The sequence below is a fragment of the Periplaneta americana genome, chromosome 7 (assembly GCF_040183065.1).
Source record: "Periplaneta americana isolate PAMFEO1 chromosome 7, P.americana_PAMFEO1_priV1, whole genome shotgun sequence".
Lineage (NCBI taxonomy): Eukaryota > Metazoa > Arthropoda > Insecta > Blattodea > Blattidae > Periplaneta > Periplaneta americana.
The window spans coordinates 64,536,522-64,555,365 of NC_091123.1; the positions used below are offsets into that span (position 1 = coordinate 64,536,522).

Here is an 18,844-nt window from a genome sequence, read left to right on the forward strand (position 1 = left end):
GACTTAATAAATGTCAACGTACATGCCCAACTTGGAGTCAGGCCACAAAGGGAAAAACACAGGAGGAGGGGAGTTCGATCTGGTGCTGTGAATTGGACTTCGGCATAGCTCAATAGTGAGAGCGCTTGGTATATAGAACCAAGGACCCAGGTTCGATCCCTGGCGCTGGAGCGAATTTTTCTCCTCTAATATTAATTATCTCTAAGAATGATTTGACAACACAGCTACAAACGAAGTTGTGTCGTGCACATTGCGAGAAAGTTAGAAGTATTGAAAAATGCATCTAATGGGCGGTGGTGAAATAGCATGCTTTTAAAGCTTGTTCAAGTAGAATTGTAACTAACGACAAAATCACAGACATTTTAAGCAAATCTGGAAATCATGCATCACAGACATTTTAAGCAAGTCTGGAAATCATGCATATATGAAGCATTGAATGTTCAGGTATTGGATAGCCATGTTTTACGGAATAGCCTAGTTGTAATTGTATAGCAAAGGATCAATTAAAAGATAAACCCAACAAGATAATACAATAGAGTTAAGTGTGATAGAAAATGATAGCCCTTTTTGAATGTTGGAATGGCTGTGTACAGAAAAAAAGGAAATAACCCTTTTTTTTTTAATGTTCGAATGGCTGTGTAAAGGAAAGGAAAGAAGTCATTTCCTATTGCTCTCATAAATTTGAAAGAAGCTGTATTACAATTGAAAAATATACAAGTCACGTTCTGACTAACAAACTCGAGCAAATTCAGTATGTTGATATTGACAGTGAAATCTTTATGTTAACAATTCAAAGTAATTTATAGTTTTTATCAAATGAAGAAATCGATATTTTAGCTGATGACGCATCTATGGCCGTGTTCCAAAGCCCAAGTCCATACTACACACTAGTGACTAGCAAACTGTACACTAGGGAGTTTTGGACATGTATACTAGGATCAAGGCCTTCTTCATACACTATTTTTCTAAAAACTGTGACATCACAGTGCAGCGCTAAGTAAAGAAGAGTAATGCAGTTTTATTATGAGTTATGTGGAAAAATAAGGGCCTAAAATATTACAATACTTAAAAGAATGGGTACTAACAATGTCAATGTTAAACGTTAATGTGTTATTCTACATTATACTTTCATTATACTTCGAAAGTGTCTTCAGATTCCGTAGCTCCAATTGCTGATAATGAGACATCCATGTTTATTTAGTGAACAAGTCATCAGTCGAGCAAGAATTTTTGTTTACAAGCTACTACAGACTTCATTGCTATGCACTATGCAGCTTTAGATCATGACTTATGTCACATTCGACTATTTAGTCGACTATCTAATTCACTTCAGCTTTAAATGTAGCTTTGAAACACGGCCTGTGTATGTCCAATTTTTTTTTCGCAACTATATAATATGTTTTGAGATTAAAGCACGAATAGCAGCAGGTAATAAGTCTTTAACAAGTTATTTAAATCCTCCAGGCTTTCAAGAAGGCTTAAACTAACTGTGTACCACGTCATAATTCGACTGGTGATTCTCTATGGGTGTGAGACATGGACATTTGCTGAACGAGACAAAAATAGGCTTCAAATGTGGGAGAGAAAGGTGTTAAGGGAGGATTTTTGGGGCGATCTGTGAAAGGGGGGAGTAGTATATTATATATAATCAGAAACTGTATCAAGACTATGGGGAAATAGGCCTGGTAGCAGAAGCAAAGAAGAGATGATTGTGCTACTTGGGTCATGTTGTGAGAATGGAAGAGGAGAGAGTTCTCAAGAAGATTCTTGCTCAACACCCAGAAGGTAGGAGGAAACGAGGACGACCCAGGAAGAGGTAGATGGATAATGTCAGAGAAGATGTGCAGGTGCTGGGAATAAGGAATTGGAGGTGTGCTGTGAACAGGGAAGATTGGGCGAGAGCTATAGGTGAGGCCAGGTTCCTTCATGAACTGTAGTGCCAGGAGAATGAATGAATGAAAATAATATATTTGCTGCAAGAGAATGCGGAAGTTGGAGTTTTGTTGAATGCAGCAAATTCTGATCGAGCAGCATGGAACAGTACGAAGATCCAGAACTTTGTGCTGACACAAGAAAAGAGAGGGAAGGCTGTGAAAAGTAGAGAGGGGGCGAAGTCGATAATGATGTCACCATGTCACGATAGGAGTGAAGTGTGTCAAGAGAGTGGGAGCAATGACGGGGACATTTGTGGTGTCAGCAAGAGAAACAAATGCTACGTGAGTCAACATCTGGTAAAGATTAAGGAGCACAAGAAAGATGATAGGGGTAAAAAAGGAGAGTTAGGGATAAGAAGAGGAAGTATAGTAAAAGTAAATAGAGCAGATAGTGAAAATCGAGTGGGCAGTAGCAAGGATAAACCCTCTTATAATCTCAGAAAATGGTGTGTTAGTGGATTCAAGGATTAGTTAAGAAGTGTGCAGTGAAATATGGAAGAATAGTGATTAAGAATTAGGAGTAGGAATGATGATTTTATTTAAATAGTGGGCAGAGAGTATCAAATGTAAATAAATAGGGACTGTAGGAATATGGAGTAGTAAAGGAAATTGTTAGGTTTTGTTATGAATAGGAAGTAGTAGAAGATAGGATTAGAAGATAAGCAGGGTTAGATAATAAACGTAGAAATAGGGCTATAGTAAGTAACAAGTATAATGAATGAACATGGAGGACAAGGTGAATGATCAGATGAACTATGCAAGTCTGGTAATGTAAAAGTTGTAAATAGTAAGAACGGGACTGCTGGCCTGAAGATAGAAATGTGAAGGGCCAGCAGGACCAGAGAGATTAGTGTGAGAATAAACCATATCATATATCGTATCGTATCGTATCGTATGTTTGAATACAATCATTTTAGTTTATATTATATTTATCATACTAATCAATGTGTGAATAGAATTAGCGTATTTCTGCAGCTATGTTGCCAAATTTACATTTCTATGTATTTTTTCCATGTTTCATTGTATATTGATGTAGGCACATTTTGATATGGTTCATTGATGCTTTTGTAATACTGTCATTGGTGCTTATGCAATCTTTCCTGCCATAAATTGGCGCTTATGATCAACAGCCGGGGAGAAAGGCAATAACACACTAAATTTATAATTTGAAAATATAAGACCAGAAACGAGGCAAACAAAGTTAATTTTTGCACTTACTCATTCCCCTGTGGGTCATATCAGAGGCTTCATAGTTGTGTCCAGTTTCTCTCTGAATGACCTCGGATAATATCTTTATATGTGAGCAGTCATGTAGAGAGGATAAAAGGCTGAAGATGGAGGTAACTAGGATAATGAGATCTATAAGGGAGAGAAAGGAGTAGGATGAAGGTAGAAGAAGTCTCTAAAATAGTAATGTCGAACTACTACAATAATTGAGTTAAATGAAATAAATTATCTGATTTGTTAGTTAATCTAAATAAAAAAATTAATTAAATCTCTCTGCTTTCAGGCGTATTTATGCTTACCACCACACCAGTCGCTAACGGAAGGTCATTGTTTTATAATGCCCATGTACCACGTCCCATGTGCTACACAACTGGATGAAGATGTTTGGAGTGAGTTGCAGGTACAGTAGTGATTTGTTTGTTTTAACATTTCGGTTGAGCTATAATGAGAAGCTGAGTGCAATACAAGAGTTAGCTGGTTAATACTGTTATTGCGTAGATAGATTTTCCCAACTATTATGGATTATAAAATCTTGAATTTTATTAATATGTAAGCCCTTGACATAAGTTTAATTAGATTTTGTTCTTAAAAATTGGAAATTTTTTTATGTAATTTTTCTCAAAAGATATTTATTACATTAACACTGTTATTGCACACAGTTCTTCAATTAAGATCAGACTGAGTACAGAGCAGAGTCCTGCATGCTGGACCACCGCTCAGCGCTGCCAGTCCTAATGCGTAAGCAGCCCAGCCCACCCAAGACCAACATTGCTTGACGCGGCCGCTTCCTAGCCCATCGCACTGGGCTTCGCAGCCTATGACAGATGGCGGCGAGAATATTAGCGGAATAGGGGTTAAAAGCCTTGGTATTTTTTTCTCGAAAATCAGCTTGTGTTCGGAATTTCCAATTTGATGCTGTCGTGTCCGAAGTAAGTCAAGGGGGAATACAACACACCATCCAGTTCCTCGATATCGCCATTATTTCCGGAGATTGGAGACTGAAACATGTTAGGTAGTCAGAAAGAAATATAGAAAAAAAGTAGAACGAATTTGCTCGATTCTATTGGTGATCACTAGTAAACATGCGGGGATGTTACAGTAAATACGACGGGTCTCTGAACCCCTTCGTTCTACTTGTGGAAAGTCAAAATGAGCATTTTTTTTTATTTTTCCGGCCTCTACTATCCATATGCCTGGGGCCAGAGGGTTGTCCTTTGCACTACAAATAGAGTTCGAGTAGCTCTATTCACCCCACTTATCAGCTTCATTCTCACTACATGTACAGTGGAGCTATGGCGGCGAGAATATTAGCAGAATAGGGGTATTTTTTCTTTAAAATCTGCTTGTGTTCGGGATTTGCAGTTTGATGCTATCATGTCCGAAGGGAGCCAAGGGGGAATGCAACATCAAATCCCGTTCCTCGGTATCGTCATTATTTCCTGAGATTAGAGACCGAAACATGTTAGGTAGTCAGAAAGAAATCTAGAAAAGAAATAGAACATATATGCTCGATTTTATTAGAGATCACTGGTGAACATGCGGGGATGCTAAAGTAAAAAGGGCCGGTCTCTGAACCCTTTTGTTCTCCTTGTGTAGACAAAAGTCTGTTTTGTGTATTTAAAATGACCATTTTTTTTTTAATTTGCCGGCCTCTACTCTCCATATGACTGGTTCATAGGGTTGTCCTTTGCACTATAGATAGAGTTCGTGTCTCTCTATTCACCCCACTTATCAGCTTTGTTCTCACTACACATATGGCAGAGTTGTGGTGGCGAGAATGTTTGGCGAAATTGGGGTTGGTATTTTTTTCTCGAAAATCAGCTTGAGTTCGGGATTCGAAATTTGATACTATCGTGTCCGAAGTGAGCCAAGGGGAAATACAACACCGCATCCCATTCCTCGATATCACCATTATTTCCGGAGATTAGAGACTGAAACATTTTAGGTAGTCAGAAAAAAGTCTGGAAAAAAACGTGCAACTGATTTGCTCGATTTTACTGTGATTACTAGTTAACATGCGATGATGCTACTGTGGAAAGGGCGGGTCTCTGAGCCCCTTCGTTCTCCTTGTGTAGAGAAAATCTGATATGTCTGTTTTGGAAAGTCAAAATGATAATTTTTTTTAAATTTTCCGGCCTCTACCGTCCACGTGGCTGTGGGCAGAGGGTTGTCCTTTGCACCACAGATAGAGTTCGAGGAGCTCTATTCGCGCCACTTATCAGCTATTTCTCACAACAGATACGACGGAGTTATGGCGGCGAGAATGTTGGTGGAATAGAGGTATTTTTTTCTCGAAAATCAGCTTGTGTTCCAGATTCCCAGTTTGATGTTATCGAGAGTGTAGTAAGTAAGGGGAATACAACACCGCATTCCGTTCCTCGATATCGCCATTATATCCGGAGATTAGTGACTGAAACATTTTAGGTAGTCAGAAAAAAAATCTAGAAAAAAAAGTGCAACGGATTTGCTCCATTTTACGTATGATTACTAGTTAACATGCGGGGATGCTACTGTGAAGAGGGCGGGTCTGTGTGCCCCTTCATTCTCCTTGTGTAGAGTAAAATCTGATAAGTGTCTGTTTTAGAAAGTCAAAATGACCATTTTTTTTAAATTTGCTGGCCTCTACCGTCCATATGGCTGGGGACAGAGGGTTGTCCTTTGCACTACAGATAGAGTTCGAGGAGCTCTATTCGCTCCACTTATCAGCTATTTTCTCACTACACATACGGCGTAGTTATGGCAGCGAGCATGTTGGCGGATCAGAGGTTGGTATTTTTTTTCTCGGAAATCGGCTTGTGTTCCGGATTCCCAGTTTGATGCTATTGTGAGCTTAGTAAGTCAATGGGGAATACAACACCGCATTCCGTTCCTCGATATCGCCATTATTTCCAGATATTAAAGACTGAAACATTTGAGGTAGTCAGAATAAAGTCTAGAAAAAAAGTGCAACGGATTTGCGGGTCTCTGTAAGTGCAGCTTATTATCTTTGATAAAAAATTTCTACCTTGATACAAATACGTGGTACAGTCATTAAGTTCTAAGACTTGACGCCTGGAGGGTAGGCTCCCACAAGAATCTGGATGTATCACAAGATGCCGCATAACACAGCGTACATTTAAACAGAACCACATCCTCCCTCAAAATAGTCTCCGTTGGCCATTATGCACGTTTGCCAACGTTGGTATAGGTGCTGGAAGCACTGTTGAAAGATGTTGGCAGGAAGGTCCCGTATGGCTTCTTTTGTGGCAGTCATGACCTCTTCGGAAGAATGAAATCTACGCCCACGTAGGGTTGCTTTCATGCGAGGAAAGAGAAAAAAATCGCATGGTGCGAGATCAGGAGAGTACGGAGGGTGTGGAAGAACTGTCACCTGTTCTCTTGCAAGTTCCTCTTGGACAAGGACAGAGCGATGTGCAGGAGCGCTGTCATGTAGCAACAGCCAATTCTTTATACGCCATAGCTCAGGTCGCTTACGGCAAATTGAATCTCGTAAATGGCCAAGGATCTCTTTGTAGCGGGTTTTGTTCACAGTTGCACCTTCTGGGATGAATTCCATGTGAACATTTCCATTTGAATCAAAAAACAGTTCAAGCATCACCTTGCCTTTTGACCTGTCTTGTCGCGGTTTTTTCTGTGTGGTGATAACGGCGTTTTCCAGGTGGCGGATTGTCGTTTCAGTTACGGATCGTAAAGGAAACACCAAGTTTCGTCTCCAGTTATTATCCGGTTGAGAAACGTCGGATCATCGTCAACACTACTGATGAGGTCACCACAAATCGTCATGCGATCATCACGTTGGTCTTGTGACAGGATTCGTGGCACACTGTGCTGGGTAACACGAGACATGTTCAGGTCATCAGACAGAATTTTGTAGCAAGTACCATGGCTGACCCCTACTGTTGCTGCGATATCGTCTACCGATTGGGAGCGGTTAGCACGCACCAACGTTGCAACTTCTTGGATCTTGCATTCAGTTCGAATTGTTTGTGGCCGACCAGTACGCACATCATCTTCCAAACTGTCTCTTCCTTGCAAAAAACGTCGGTGCCACCTAAACACAACACTGCGACTCACTGCGTCCTCACCGTAAACTTGCTGCATCATTTGAAACGTTTCGGCAGCAGTTTTGCCTAATTTCTGGCAGAACTTGATGTTTGCCCGTTGCTCAAACTGTGACATCTCGGGTTCCGACGTGCGCATTCAAATCACCATCACAACAAAGACCGTAGTTCTGCTTGCAGTGCATGCACTCAACTGTCTCTTGTTGGGTCGAGAGACTAACTGACAAGGTATCATACCAAGGCACCACCTATGCGCTATAGTGCACCACAACGCCACTATATGCTCAGTATTAGAACTTAATGACTGTACCACGTATTGCGGAATGCAAATATAACTGGACTGTTGCTACCGGAAAAATTGTGATATTGGAATGTGTAGGAAATGAAATGTTGTAAATAAATAATTTTTATAATATGATATTTATATTAACTGGGCGAATTCTGAAATGCATATAGAGTGTTAGTTGGGAGGCCAGAGGGGAAAAAGACCTGTAGGGAGACTGAGAAGTAGATGGGAGGATAATATTGAAATGGATTTGAGGGAGGTGGGATATGATGATAGAGACTGGATTAATCTTGTACAGGATAGGGACCGATGGTGGGCTTATGTGAGGGCAGCAATGAACCTGGGGGTTCGTTAAAAGCCATTTGTAAGTAAGTAAGTAATATTTTATAATAATTTGTATAACTTTTCAAGTCCTCTCATTGTAGCTCTTTTAATAAGATCTGATGTATACCTCTCTTATCACGTCTTGCAATCCATGGTTTAACTCCTGACCACATATTTGTTTTGTGATCAGGAGTTTAACGCAAAGGCGTTTCTTTTTCAACTTGCGTAAATATCAGCATCAACAAATCCACGGAACACGTGTTCATTGTTGTGGAACAAAGGAGAGATTTGTTCCTAATATTAGGTTATGTGTGATAAAATCTTTTATAAAAGATTTTAAAGGATTTTATGTAGTGTAATATACCCCAATCTTTTATCAAAGATCTTTGATAAAATATTTTACCATAATATTCTTTAATATTTTAGGAGAAAAATTCGATCCGGCACCGGGGATCGAACCCGGGCCCTTTGTTCTGCGTACCAAGCGCTCTGACCACTAAGCTACGCCGAATTCAATCCACAGCACCGGACCGAACTCTCCTCCTTCGATGTTTCCCTTTGTGGTCTGACTCCAAATTAGGCATATATATGTTGACGTGTATCCAATGTCTACAGACAATAGGAGCGCACTCAGCTGAATGACTTCTTGACCAGGAATCCGCAGTTATTATGCACTCCTAGCTAAGAGAATATTATAGATATATTACTGTAGGACAAATTAATATATCTATAATATTCTCTTAGCTAGCAGTGCATAATAACTGCGGCCAACAAGTCACTCAACTGAGTGTGCTCCTAGTATAATGGCTGTTGACATTGGATACACGTCAACATATATATGCCTAACTTGGAGTCAGGCCACAAAGGGAAACATCGAAGGAGGAGAGTTCGGTCCGGTGCTGTGGATTGAATGGTAACTGAGTGGTCAGAGGGCTTGGTACGTAGAAACAAGGACCCGGGTTTGATCCCCGGTGCCGGATCGAATTTTTCTCCTAAAATATTAAGTGTCAATATTACAGATAAATTCTGTAGGACAAATTAATATATCTATAATATAATATTCTTTGTCAAAGAACTTTGATAGTGTAATAGCAGTCTCACAGAGACTGTATTTTCTTTGTGATGTATCATTATTTGGACTCATCTTGAAAAACAGAAATCAAAATCTGATCGTTGATCGAACCCCCCCCCCCCCACACACACACACACACACGCGCGCGCGCGCACGCACGCACACACACACACACACACACACCCCCTCCCCCGCGCGCGCAAACTCAATTCATAAGTAACTGGTAGAAGCGGAAACTTGGGCTCGATGCTTTGATACAAACAAGTCCACCGCACTAAACCACTCCAAAAGCAGTCCGCCACGACCCATGCAGTGATGCAGTGTGACATCACGGGCTAGTTCCGTGCGACACTGTATAGCCCAGTGCGGTGCAGTGCTGAAGCAGCCCATGGGCTGGGCCGTTGTGCAGGTATCTGGTACAGAGTAGATGATGAAATAGTAAACTTTCATATTTTTAATAGCATTTTGTATTTTTGTCTTGTACACCTTTTGCATTCTGAAGAGTAGCTAATGTCTATACTTTTAAGAATGATAAAGGATTGCGTAAAAATTCATATTAGAATGTGTCTGGTTGCTCCAGGGAGGATGTTGCAAAACTAAACCAAAAAACATAGTAAGTTGTAAATTTAAGAGACATGATGAGGACCGATAAGCTAATACATTGAATTAGGGATGAGCAGGGTTCGTCTATGCTTATTTACTTAACAAATATTAAATATTAAAATACTTGTCACATTTTATTAGCTTGAACGTTTTCGGCTAGAATAAGCCATCTTCAGAAAATTATGCCTGAGAATACATATAAATGTAGATTGTTACATGTAGTACAATGTGAACAAGGAGTTAATTATGAGCCTCTACTATGAACAATTGTGGACTCAAATTAATTAAAATGTGGATAAAATAAAAAGCTATATAAGCTGTGGTCAATAAACAGAACAGTTGTCTCTCTACTGCTATTGGGTACGGAACTACCATCACCACACACACGATATTGAATTACCTACATTCAAGACATCATTGGAGCTTTGTCACAGATGGTTCAGCAAATTGTAGCTCAGGATAACATTTCATATTTTAATATTTTAACATTTTAATATTTTATTGACCACAGCTTATATAGCTTTTTATTTTATTCACATTTATTTGAGTCCACAATTGTTTATAGTAGAGGCTCATTATTAACTCCTTGTTCACATTGTACTACATGTACCAATCTACATTTATATATATTCTCAGGCATAATTTTCTGAAGATGGCTTATTCAAGCCGAAAACGTTCAAGCTAATAAAATGTGACAAGTATTTTAATATTTAATATTTGTTAAGTAGATAAGCATAGACGGACCCTGCTCATCCCTAATTCATAGTAAGTTGTGTTTGTGAGACATAACAAGTTTGAAAATCACATTTCAAATGTTTAAATGTCCTTTGTGAAAACCCCTAATGCCTAATCGGCATCTATGAGGAAAATTAAATCCCTCTAATAATTAATCGGCGATGTATGCATTGGAGGGGGAAAGGAACTGGCCATCCTATCCCATTATCTCCTGGCCTAGTTGCCTCATGAGTGATGCCTTACTGGTGTTAGTTATGAGGTTCAAACCTGTCTTCGGACAGTTGACTAAACAACAGTGGACTGGGTGTTAACATTAAGGTATTGTGCTGGATGCATATCCTGGCAGGGCTTTATTTTGCCTTAACACATTAAGAAATAAGATATCGTCTGTTTTATAAATGACAAATTGACACAAGGCATTTTAATCGACTGTAGAAGGTAGAAATGGAATTAGTGTATGGTTAAATACAATAATGGATATGAATAGCAATTTTGAAAATATAATTAAATAAAAATTATTATTGTCATGTTGCTTTTTATTCTGTGTACTTCTTCCAGTTTTTACTATTTTATTCTCTCTATATTCTGTTCTATCATTTCTATTATGTTCAGTCTTTTCTAATTTCTATTCTTTTATATCTAATCTATTCTATCTCTTATATTCTATTCCATCTATTCAATGTATTTTGATTCATACTGTTTTATTTAACTATGTGTGTGTGTGTGTGTGTGTGTGTGTGTGTGTGTGTGTGTGTGTGTATATCTAATGCTCTGGATTTAACAGTGAAGTCATCATCCTTCTTGCTTCCCAATATTTTGGTGGAAGGTCCACAAATGTCCTAAGAGTTTCACAATTAGCCAGGTGCTCCATCTCCATGTCCTCTTCTCTGGTGCACAGTAAGCATTTAGGTGAATTCAGTACTCCAATACGATGGAGGTGTTTACTGAAGCAATCATGACCAGTAATCAATCTAAACATGGCCACGGCAGATTTTCGAGGTAGATCAGGAATTAGTTTCGGATCTTTGAATGATTCTTTCCATTTTGAATTTTGATGTTTTGCCTGTTCGCTGTTACTTATTCTTTTTATGACTCGTTTTATTGGTTATTTAACTATAGAACGATATATCCATTCTAGTCTGAACTATTCTATGCTATCTTTTCTGTTTTTTGTATTTCTATTCTGTATGCTCTATTCTATTCAATTCATTTTTTTCTTTTTATTGCTATCTATTTTGATTTACAGTATTCCATTAGTTTCTATTCCATTATAAGAAAACTTGTTTAGGACGATACCACTTAAGACGTTTTTTCTGAATAATTTTGCACCAAAATTTCGTATACGATCAAGGTTTTTTTTTTTTTTTAGCTAATGGCGAGTACTTGACTTTTCGACATTCACTCATATGAAGCCTGTTGAGTAGACAGAGTCATTGCCCAGGCTGTGCTGTACACTACACTCGCCATAAGATGAGATGATGACGGAGATTTGTTGGGGTGCCACAGGGGAAGCAGAGATCCCTGAGAAAACCCGTGTTTGTCCAACATAAGTTGTACATTGGGTAGTACACAGGGGATTGAACCTGGGTCCACAGGATTATAAGTCTAGTGCTTTAGCCACTAGATCACCTTGGTGGCTTATGATTAAAGTAATTATACTTTGCTGTTTTAACACATTTACATTTGAAAGAAATCGCCTGTAGCTGCATTTAGGTTGGCAACAGGCCATGATTATTTGGCCAAACATCTGCATAGAATTGGAATATATCAGTCCCCTAACTGCCCATTGTGCAACTCAAACCAAGAAATGGATTCGGAACATCTCAAAATCTGTGCTTCAGTGGCTGACCATGATAATATCTTTGAAAAATATTGGAGTGCAAGAGCTCAAATGACTTTATTGTCAAACGCCTGGCATTAGAAAACAACAACATTTGAAAGAATTTCCTGCCTAAGAAGTAAGGAAATAACAGTATGCAACAAGCTTTAACAAGTTTTCTACATTAAAAAAAATTGAATGATGTTCGTAGTTCTGATTAGAGCTCTTAAACAAAAGTTCTACATGATCCATGTTTTGAATTTGCTGCATAGACTGAATTCCAGTCAAGACAAATATACATTATCAATACTCGAGGCAATGTCAATGCTTGCAAAGGCATGGAACTCAATCAGCAAGGAAAACAATCTCAGTTGCTTTAGGAAGGCTAGGTTCAGTGGAAATGCATTTCTGCATACGAAGGAGATGCTGCTACTTCTGTTGATGAAGATAATTTTAGTGCAGGAGTGATCCCTGATGTCTGGTCCAACATTCAGGGGCAAACTTAGAATCGGTTCCACATTCAAAGCTGGCAGTGCTCTTCCACCATGTGAGAAGAAAGATATAGAGCAGCTATACAGTAATGTGAAGGTGTATCACATCGAAGAACAAGAAAAGAAAGAAAATGACATGACTGACTGAAAACCACTGTCAACATAGCAAGAGGCCTTGGAGTTTTTAGACATGTATGACCATTTTCTTCAAAGAGTTGCCAGTGTACAATAGTTCACAAAAAATCTTGGGAACTAAAAGATTATACAGTGAAACTCTATAAAAAAAAAAAAGAGTCAAACAAACATTGCACAAATTCATTAGTTTAAATTAGAACATTATAGGATAAAAAATAATTGTATGTGTGTAGTTTCTGTCATACATTGGAGTCATCAGTTTCATGCCAAGGAATATACCAGTTTTAATTACACTTAGGTAAAATATATATTTAAATTTGTATTTATGATGAATAATATAATAATCAATAAATTATAATCATTTCTTTCGTTCCTGTCTTTCTCTTTCCTAGTTCTTTCATATTTGAATCGCCCCATGCAGAAAGGGCTTCAATCACAAATTTTGAGAAAATGAGATATCGATGAAAATCATATCTTTTTGGGTGACTCCATCGGCAGAAGGTATTCAGTCCAATGCTTGGAAAGATAGAAACTGAAGTGTCAGGCTCAGAGTTCTATGCAGAAAGGAATAAAGTATGTTTTCTTTAGTTTTCTCAAAACTAGGTTTGCATCTTGGCTTCCAGATCAGGAGGTCCCGGGTTCGATTCCCTGGCTCGGCGCTCGGTGAATTTTTCTTGAAGAAGAAGAATTCCCTGGGTGTCTAGAGTCTGGAAATTTGTATGAATGTGAGTGTGATTGTGAGTGTGCTGGGTTAATATTAATTAACCAATCATCCAGGCGCCCCAACCTCAGAAGTGGGTTACAACTAAGCCATGGCCAGGAGAGAAGATCAGAAATGTCGAAAAGACAACCTGGTGGCATTGGATAAAAAAAAAAAATAAATAAATAAATAAATAAAAAAAAAAAAAAATACATCAGGACTGTCGCTGGGCAGTAACCTAAACACACGTTTAAGCGTCACATTGTTGACAAGTAACTCCATCTGTTAGCACAACTATAAAGCATCTAATAGATGCTGTAGAGTTACCAACAACGAAAAAAAAAAACTAGGCCTAATGGACTAAAGCCCTTTCTGCATGGGGCGATTAATTTGCTTTCTAAACGTTTCTTCTCTTTTTTCTATCCAATTCTTGTCTTCCATTTCTTTCTATTTTCATTTCCCCAATCCTTTCTTTTCATTACATTCATTGTCTTTTATTTCCCTATTCTTCTCCTTATTTGTAATCCTTTGTTCGTTTCTTTTTTTCTCTTGTGCTTTTCCTAGTAAATTCTTTTCCTTTCTTCGATTTTATAATCCCTTTCCTTTTATTATCTTCTTCTTTATTATTTTCCTCACAGCATTGTAAAACATAATTTTTCTATTTCATTTTCTCAGTAACATAGATGTTTCATTCTTATTTGTGTTGCTGTTGTTGCAGACATTCAGAAAAACGCTCACTAAAATGTTTCGAGAGAAGTTTGATCAAGATGTAATATTCTTCGAGACTGCAATGTATCTGCGTAAGTTCCCACATATGATGCTGGAATGTGTACCTGTACCACAGGAAATAGGAGATTTAGCTCCCATATATTTCAAGGTAAATAAATTGTTTGATTGCTTTGCCTAAGTCACCAATGCCATTACCACTTTCACCAACATGCTAACCAGTAATGTAATTACCAGAGCCCGGAACTTTGGCAGAATGCTTTTTTAAATGTGTTAAATCTATCTTCATTTTGAAAATAAAACTGTAGGCTACGAATTATACCTTTGTGATTGAAAAGTCACAGTTTTATGTTGCTTTTTTCTGCCTTTCTTAATATAAATGCCTAATTTACAAAATAAATGCTTTTTTTGCCTTCATTTGATTATTTATCTATTATTTATTCAGTTATTATTAAAAATTGCCTACAGGTATATTTTAATTTATTTCTATAACCGCTACAATGAAAGTGACTTCACCAAATGTATATTATTGTCTTTGAGTCAGTTCATATTCTCTTTGCAACAATGGGTGCTGCCGTGCAAAAATGTATAACAATAAGCGTTTTAATATCGCTTGTGTTTATTTGACAAGGCAACAATGAGTGCGGGTCTAACGTTATTTTTTAACGGTTATTTTTCTTTCAATTTTCATTACGGCGTTGTTGTAGTTAACTAAATATTTCATATCACAACATGTCAGTACAACCAAACACAAAAATGCACTTTCCAAGGCTACTGGGAAGAAGATTTCTTTGCTTCCAACAGTAATTGCAACATAAAGTTGAAAATCTCAATTTGCATTCGCCTTATGTAAAGCTTTTCTTGCTGCCTAAATCCCTTTGTGGAAAGTGCAAGGTTGTGGGTCTAGTGCAAGGTTTTTGTAATTGCCTTTTATTGCATATTTTAGCTATTTATAATGTCTTTTTGCCTGCCTCTTTTAGCTATTTATGATGCCTTTTTGCCTGCCTATTTTAATGGTTCATAATGCCTAAACTTCCGGTCTCTGGTAATTACTATTTTCAACAAACATATTCTCCAATTATTATCAAATTTAATAGCTGAAACTTTTTCTCCTATTTCAACCACCACCACCACCACCACCACCACCACCACCACCACCACCACCACCACCACCACCACCACCACCACTGCCACCACCTCCCAGCAGCAGCAGCACCACCACCACCACCACTGCCACCACCTCCCCAGCAGCACCACCACCACTGCCACCACCTCCCCAGCAGCTGCAGCAGCACCACCACCACCACCACCACCACCACCACCACCACCTCCCCAGCAGCAGCAGCAGTACGAAAAGGCTTATCTGACTCTGTTAGTTATGATCTCCTGATTATATAACAGCAGCTTACAGATTCCAAAGTTGTCATTGCACTAATCATCATCATATTTATTCATTAGTCCCTATGTCCATCATCATGTCATGTTTTACTGATGTTGTGGTTAATGTTTTGATCTGTTTTACAGAAAGCAATTCTGGAATGTGAAACAGAATGGGCAACAAACAAGAAACTTGTGGATTTGAGTGGAAAAGACGTTCGTAGAGCTGTACCAAAAGAATTACCATATTTTGCTGTGGATTTCGGTCTAGATTCTGGGTTTGCGCATGTTATTGAAGATGAGAAAATGTTCCCAAGAAATTTTGCACAGGTAAGTGTTATAATTTATATGCTTTGGAAAGACACAGATATTAAAATGACATTTTATTTAGTATTAGCATTATTAATGTGTGTAATTTATATCAATTCTGTGCAGGAAATAATAGGAGGAATGATGGATTTGGATCATAGTATATGGCGTAAGCAGCGACGGGAGAATTTTGATTTGCAGCGGAAGAAAGTTATGCAGTTTTCACAGTGGTGGAAATCGTATGATTTCACTACCGCTAAACAAGAAGATTCATCTGACTCTGACTGAGAGCTATTTATAATGTCCTGATTGTGTAAATATACTTGTAATCTTCCTTTGGTGAAGGTTTCCTTATCCCTAGTTGCAGTGTGTGACTTGATGGGAGGGGGAATGAAGATAGCCCAATCTTATTTGCTTGTATGTAAAGTTCTGAAATATTATACTGCATGTCTAGATTATTTCCCTAACCATGAAGCAACAACTAGATTATTAAGGCTGGTTCACAATAAACCGGGAACGAGAACCAGAATGAAAACGAGAAGCAGAGGACGTGAATATGAAAATTTTTGATTCACAATAAACCAAGAACATAGACGACTATGCATTTCGATATGTATGTCAATAACGATATGTAAAGTCGATATTACGCATTCTGATGTTATTTGTGTATAATTGACCAATGACATTCTCTCATGAGTACAATGCAGCCAACATAAACACAGGTTAACCAACTTCGAAATTTCAACTGAAACATTTCATTAGGTACGGTACTATAAATATGCCCATGCATATTTATTATCACAACCTATTTTAAGTCTACCATAACGTAAAATAATTAGAGAAGAAACATTTGTAATAGAACAAAAATGAACACAACGGTAGTTATTGAATTCAAGCATGAATATGTAGTGTGTAATACAACCAATACAGTAATAAAATATGATTCGCTTCCGATCATGTTCAAAGATGCAGCTATTGAAAGCCACGTATTCTCCTTCATTTTCTCATCTTTATACGAGGCGCGCCGCTTATTGTAAACGTGAGGATTTTCCTCAACACTCAAAATTAGAATCTCATCAAATAAAACTTGTTCCATGATGCACAGCACAGAACAAAATAATGCATAGGCTATGTCATGGTCTTCTTGCTACAAAATATACGATGACAAAATAGCTTTTAGATGACAATAGAATGAATCTAGTGGGCTGTGATCGGAAACGTGAACGCCAAAGTTGAAACTTGGCCAACTCTCCGTTCCCGATCCCAGGCTCCGGCAAGCTTTTCGTTAATTGTGAATGCTTACATTTAAATGTACACATTTTAACAATTTTACCGTTTTCGTTTTCGTTCCGATTCTCGTTTCCGGTTTATTGTGAACCAGCCTTTAACCCATGTACTGTGATCAGGGTTGAATTAAGATAGAGAATACCATATGTAACATTATTATTATTATCCTCATTCGATACGGCTCAACACTTGGTCGCACTGAGTTGCTTGTCTTGCATCTTGATCATAATAATAATTGAATCGGTGAGTGGAAAAGGGGTAACATTCCAAAATCATGCTTTCGAGATAATAAAAGAAAACTGTTTTGTGACTTTATTTTTAATTTAATCAAAAAACTTATAATGGGTCATATTTACTACTAGTTACAAGTATATCAGCCTTTATATTTGTTTGTTAATATATAAATTGGTTTTTTAGATTTGATTGTTTAAAGTTTGGGAATGTTACTCTTTTTCCAGTCAAATGGAATATTGGTTAAAATGAACAGAAATATTTTGAACAATTAGTAAGTTTTCTTTATAACGTAACTGTCGAAAAAAGTGCACAAATACTTTTTTCTAATGTGGAAAAAGAAACAATAATAAAAATGGTGTTACAATGTTGTCTCGACTAATACGCCTTTGTAGGTTACAAACTCTTCTCCCCTACTCCTAGATATTTTCTCCATTTCTTTTGTATATGTATTCTTGTTCACATTGCCTTTCTTTCTTCTTGGCTTATTATCTTCCTCTTCTGACATTGTTGTTTTTTTAGTCAAAGACACTAACTTCAAAAATTATTTTCCAAATCTTGCAGACAGAATACCGATGATCAAACAGTCCACACCTGTGGAGGAATGGCTAGCGCATCTGGCCGGAAAACCAGGTGGCCCGAGTTCGATTCCCGGTTGGGACGAGTTACTTGGTTGAGTTTTTTTCTAGGGTTTTCCCTCAACCCAACATGAGCAAATGCTGTGTAACTTTCGGCTTTGAATCCCGGACTCATGTCACTGGCATCATCACCTTCATCTCATTCCGACGCTAAATAACCTAGATGTTGATAAAGAGTCCTAAAATAATCTACTAAAAAAAGAATGATCAAACATAACCTGAAACACCTATAATAACAAAGCACTAAAACAGCTAAGAAACTAAACGATTATTACAGTGCTTGCATACAGTATGAAAACTAACACAATAGTGCTCCACTATTGAGTGGAATAAAAGTAACATTCCTGGAATGTTACCGTTCTTCTACTCAACGGCAAAACATGGGTCATGCCATTGGCATTAGGATGATAGGAATATTACTCTTTTTCTGCTCAATAGGTAGGACTATGATATATGAACAATTTTGCTATCTCAGTTTATTTTCGCATTTTTTGGAATGTTACCCCTTTTCCACCAACTGATTCAATTATTATATCCATGAGCAGGCTTAAGATAAGATGTGTAATTCCTAAGTTATTGATTGTTGTCAGCTTGCCCATGATAATATATCAATATTATTTTCTTTGCTTACTTTATACTTTATAAAGTATACTCATATTAAAACAATTATATTTTGTGAGGGGGGGGGGATAGAAGTTATCTCTGGCAGGGATGTTAATATGAATTTATGAGAGGGGGATAACTTCCCAACAAGGGGGAAATTCCGCCATCTCCCCCGTTAATTCGCACCCTGACTGTGATGCTGTAGTTACAGAGAGTGTGTGGTATCTGTGATTCGAGAATCCTCTCAACTATTAATGTAAATTATAATTGTTTAATTATAAGCAAT

General features: G+C 37.8%; 1 protein-coding gene across 3 annotated transcripts in view; it reads left to right on the forward strand.

Annotated features, from left to right (window-relative positions):
* The window catches only part of LOC138703161 (CWF19-like protein 2), a 51,646-nt gene extending 35,540 nt beyond the window's left edge, over positions 1 to 16,106 (forward strand). For all 3 annotated transcript variants that reach the window (XM_069830823.1, XM_069830822.1, XM_069830821.1), the window contains exons 11-14: positions 3,445 to 3,561; positions 14,106 to 14,264; positions 15,638 to 15,820; positions 15,926 to 16,106. In XM_069830823.1, the coding sequence (XP_069686924.1) occupies positions 3,445 to 3,561; positions 14,106 to 14,264; positions 15,638 to 15,820; positions 15,926 to 16,087 (621 nt within the window). In that variant the 3' untranslated portion in view covers positions 16,088 to 16,106. The remainder of the gene's footprint in view (positions 1 to 3,444; positions 3,562 to 14,105; positions 14,265 to 15,637; positions 15,821 to 15,925) is intronic.
* Positions 16,107 to 18,844: the final 2,738 nt, after the last annotated feature.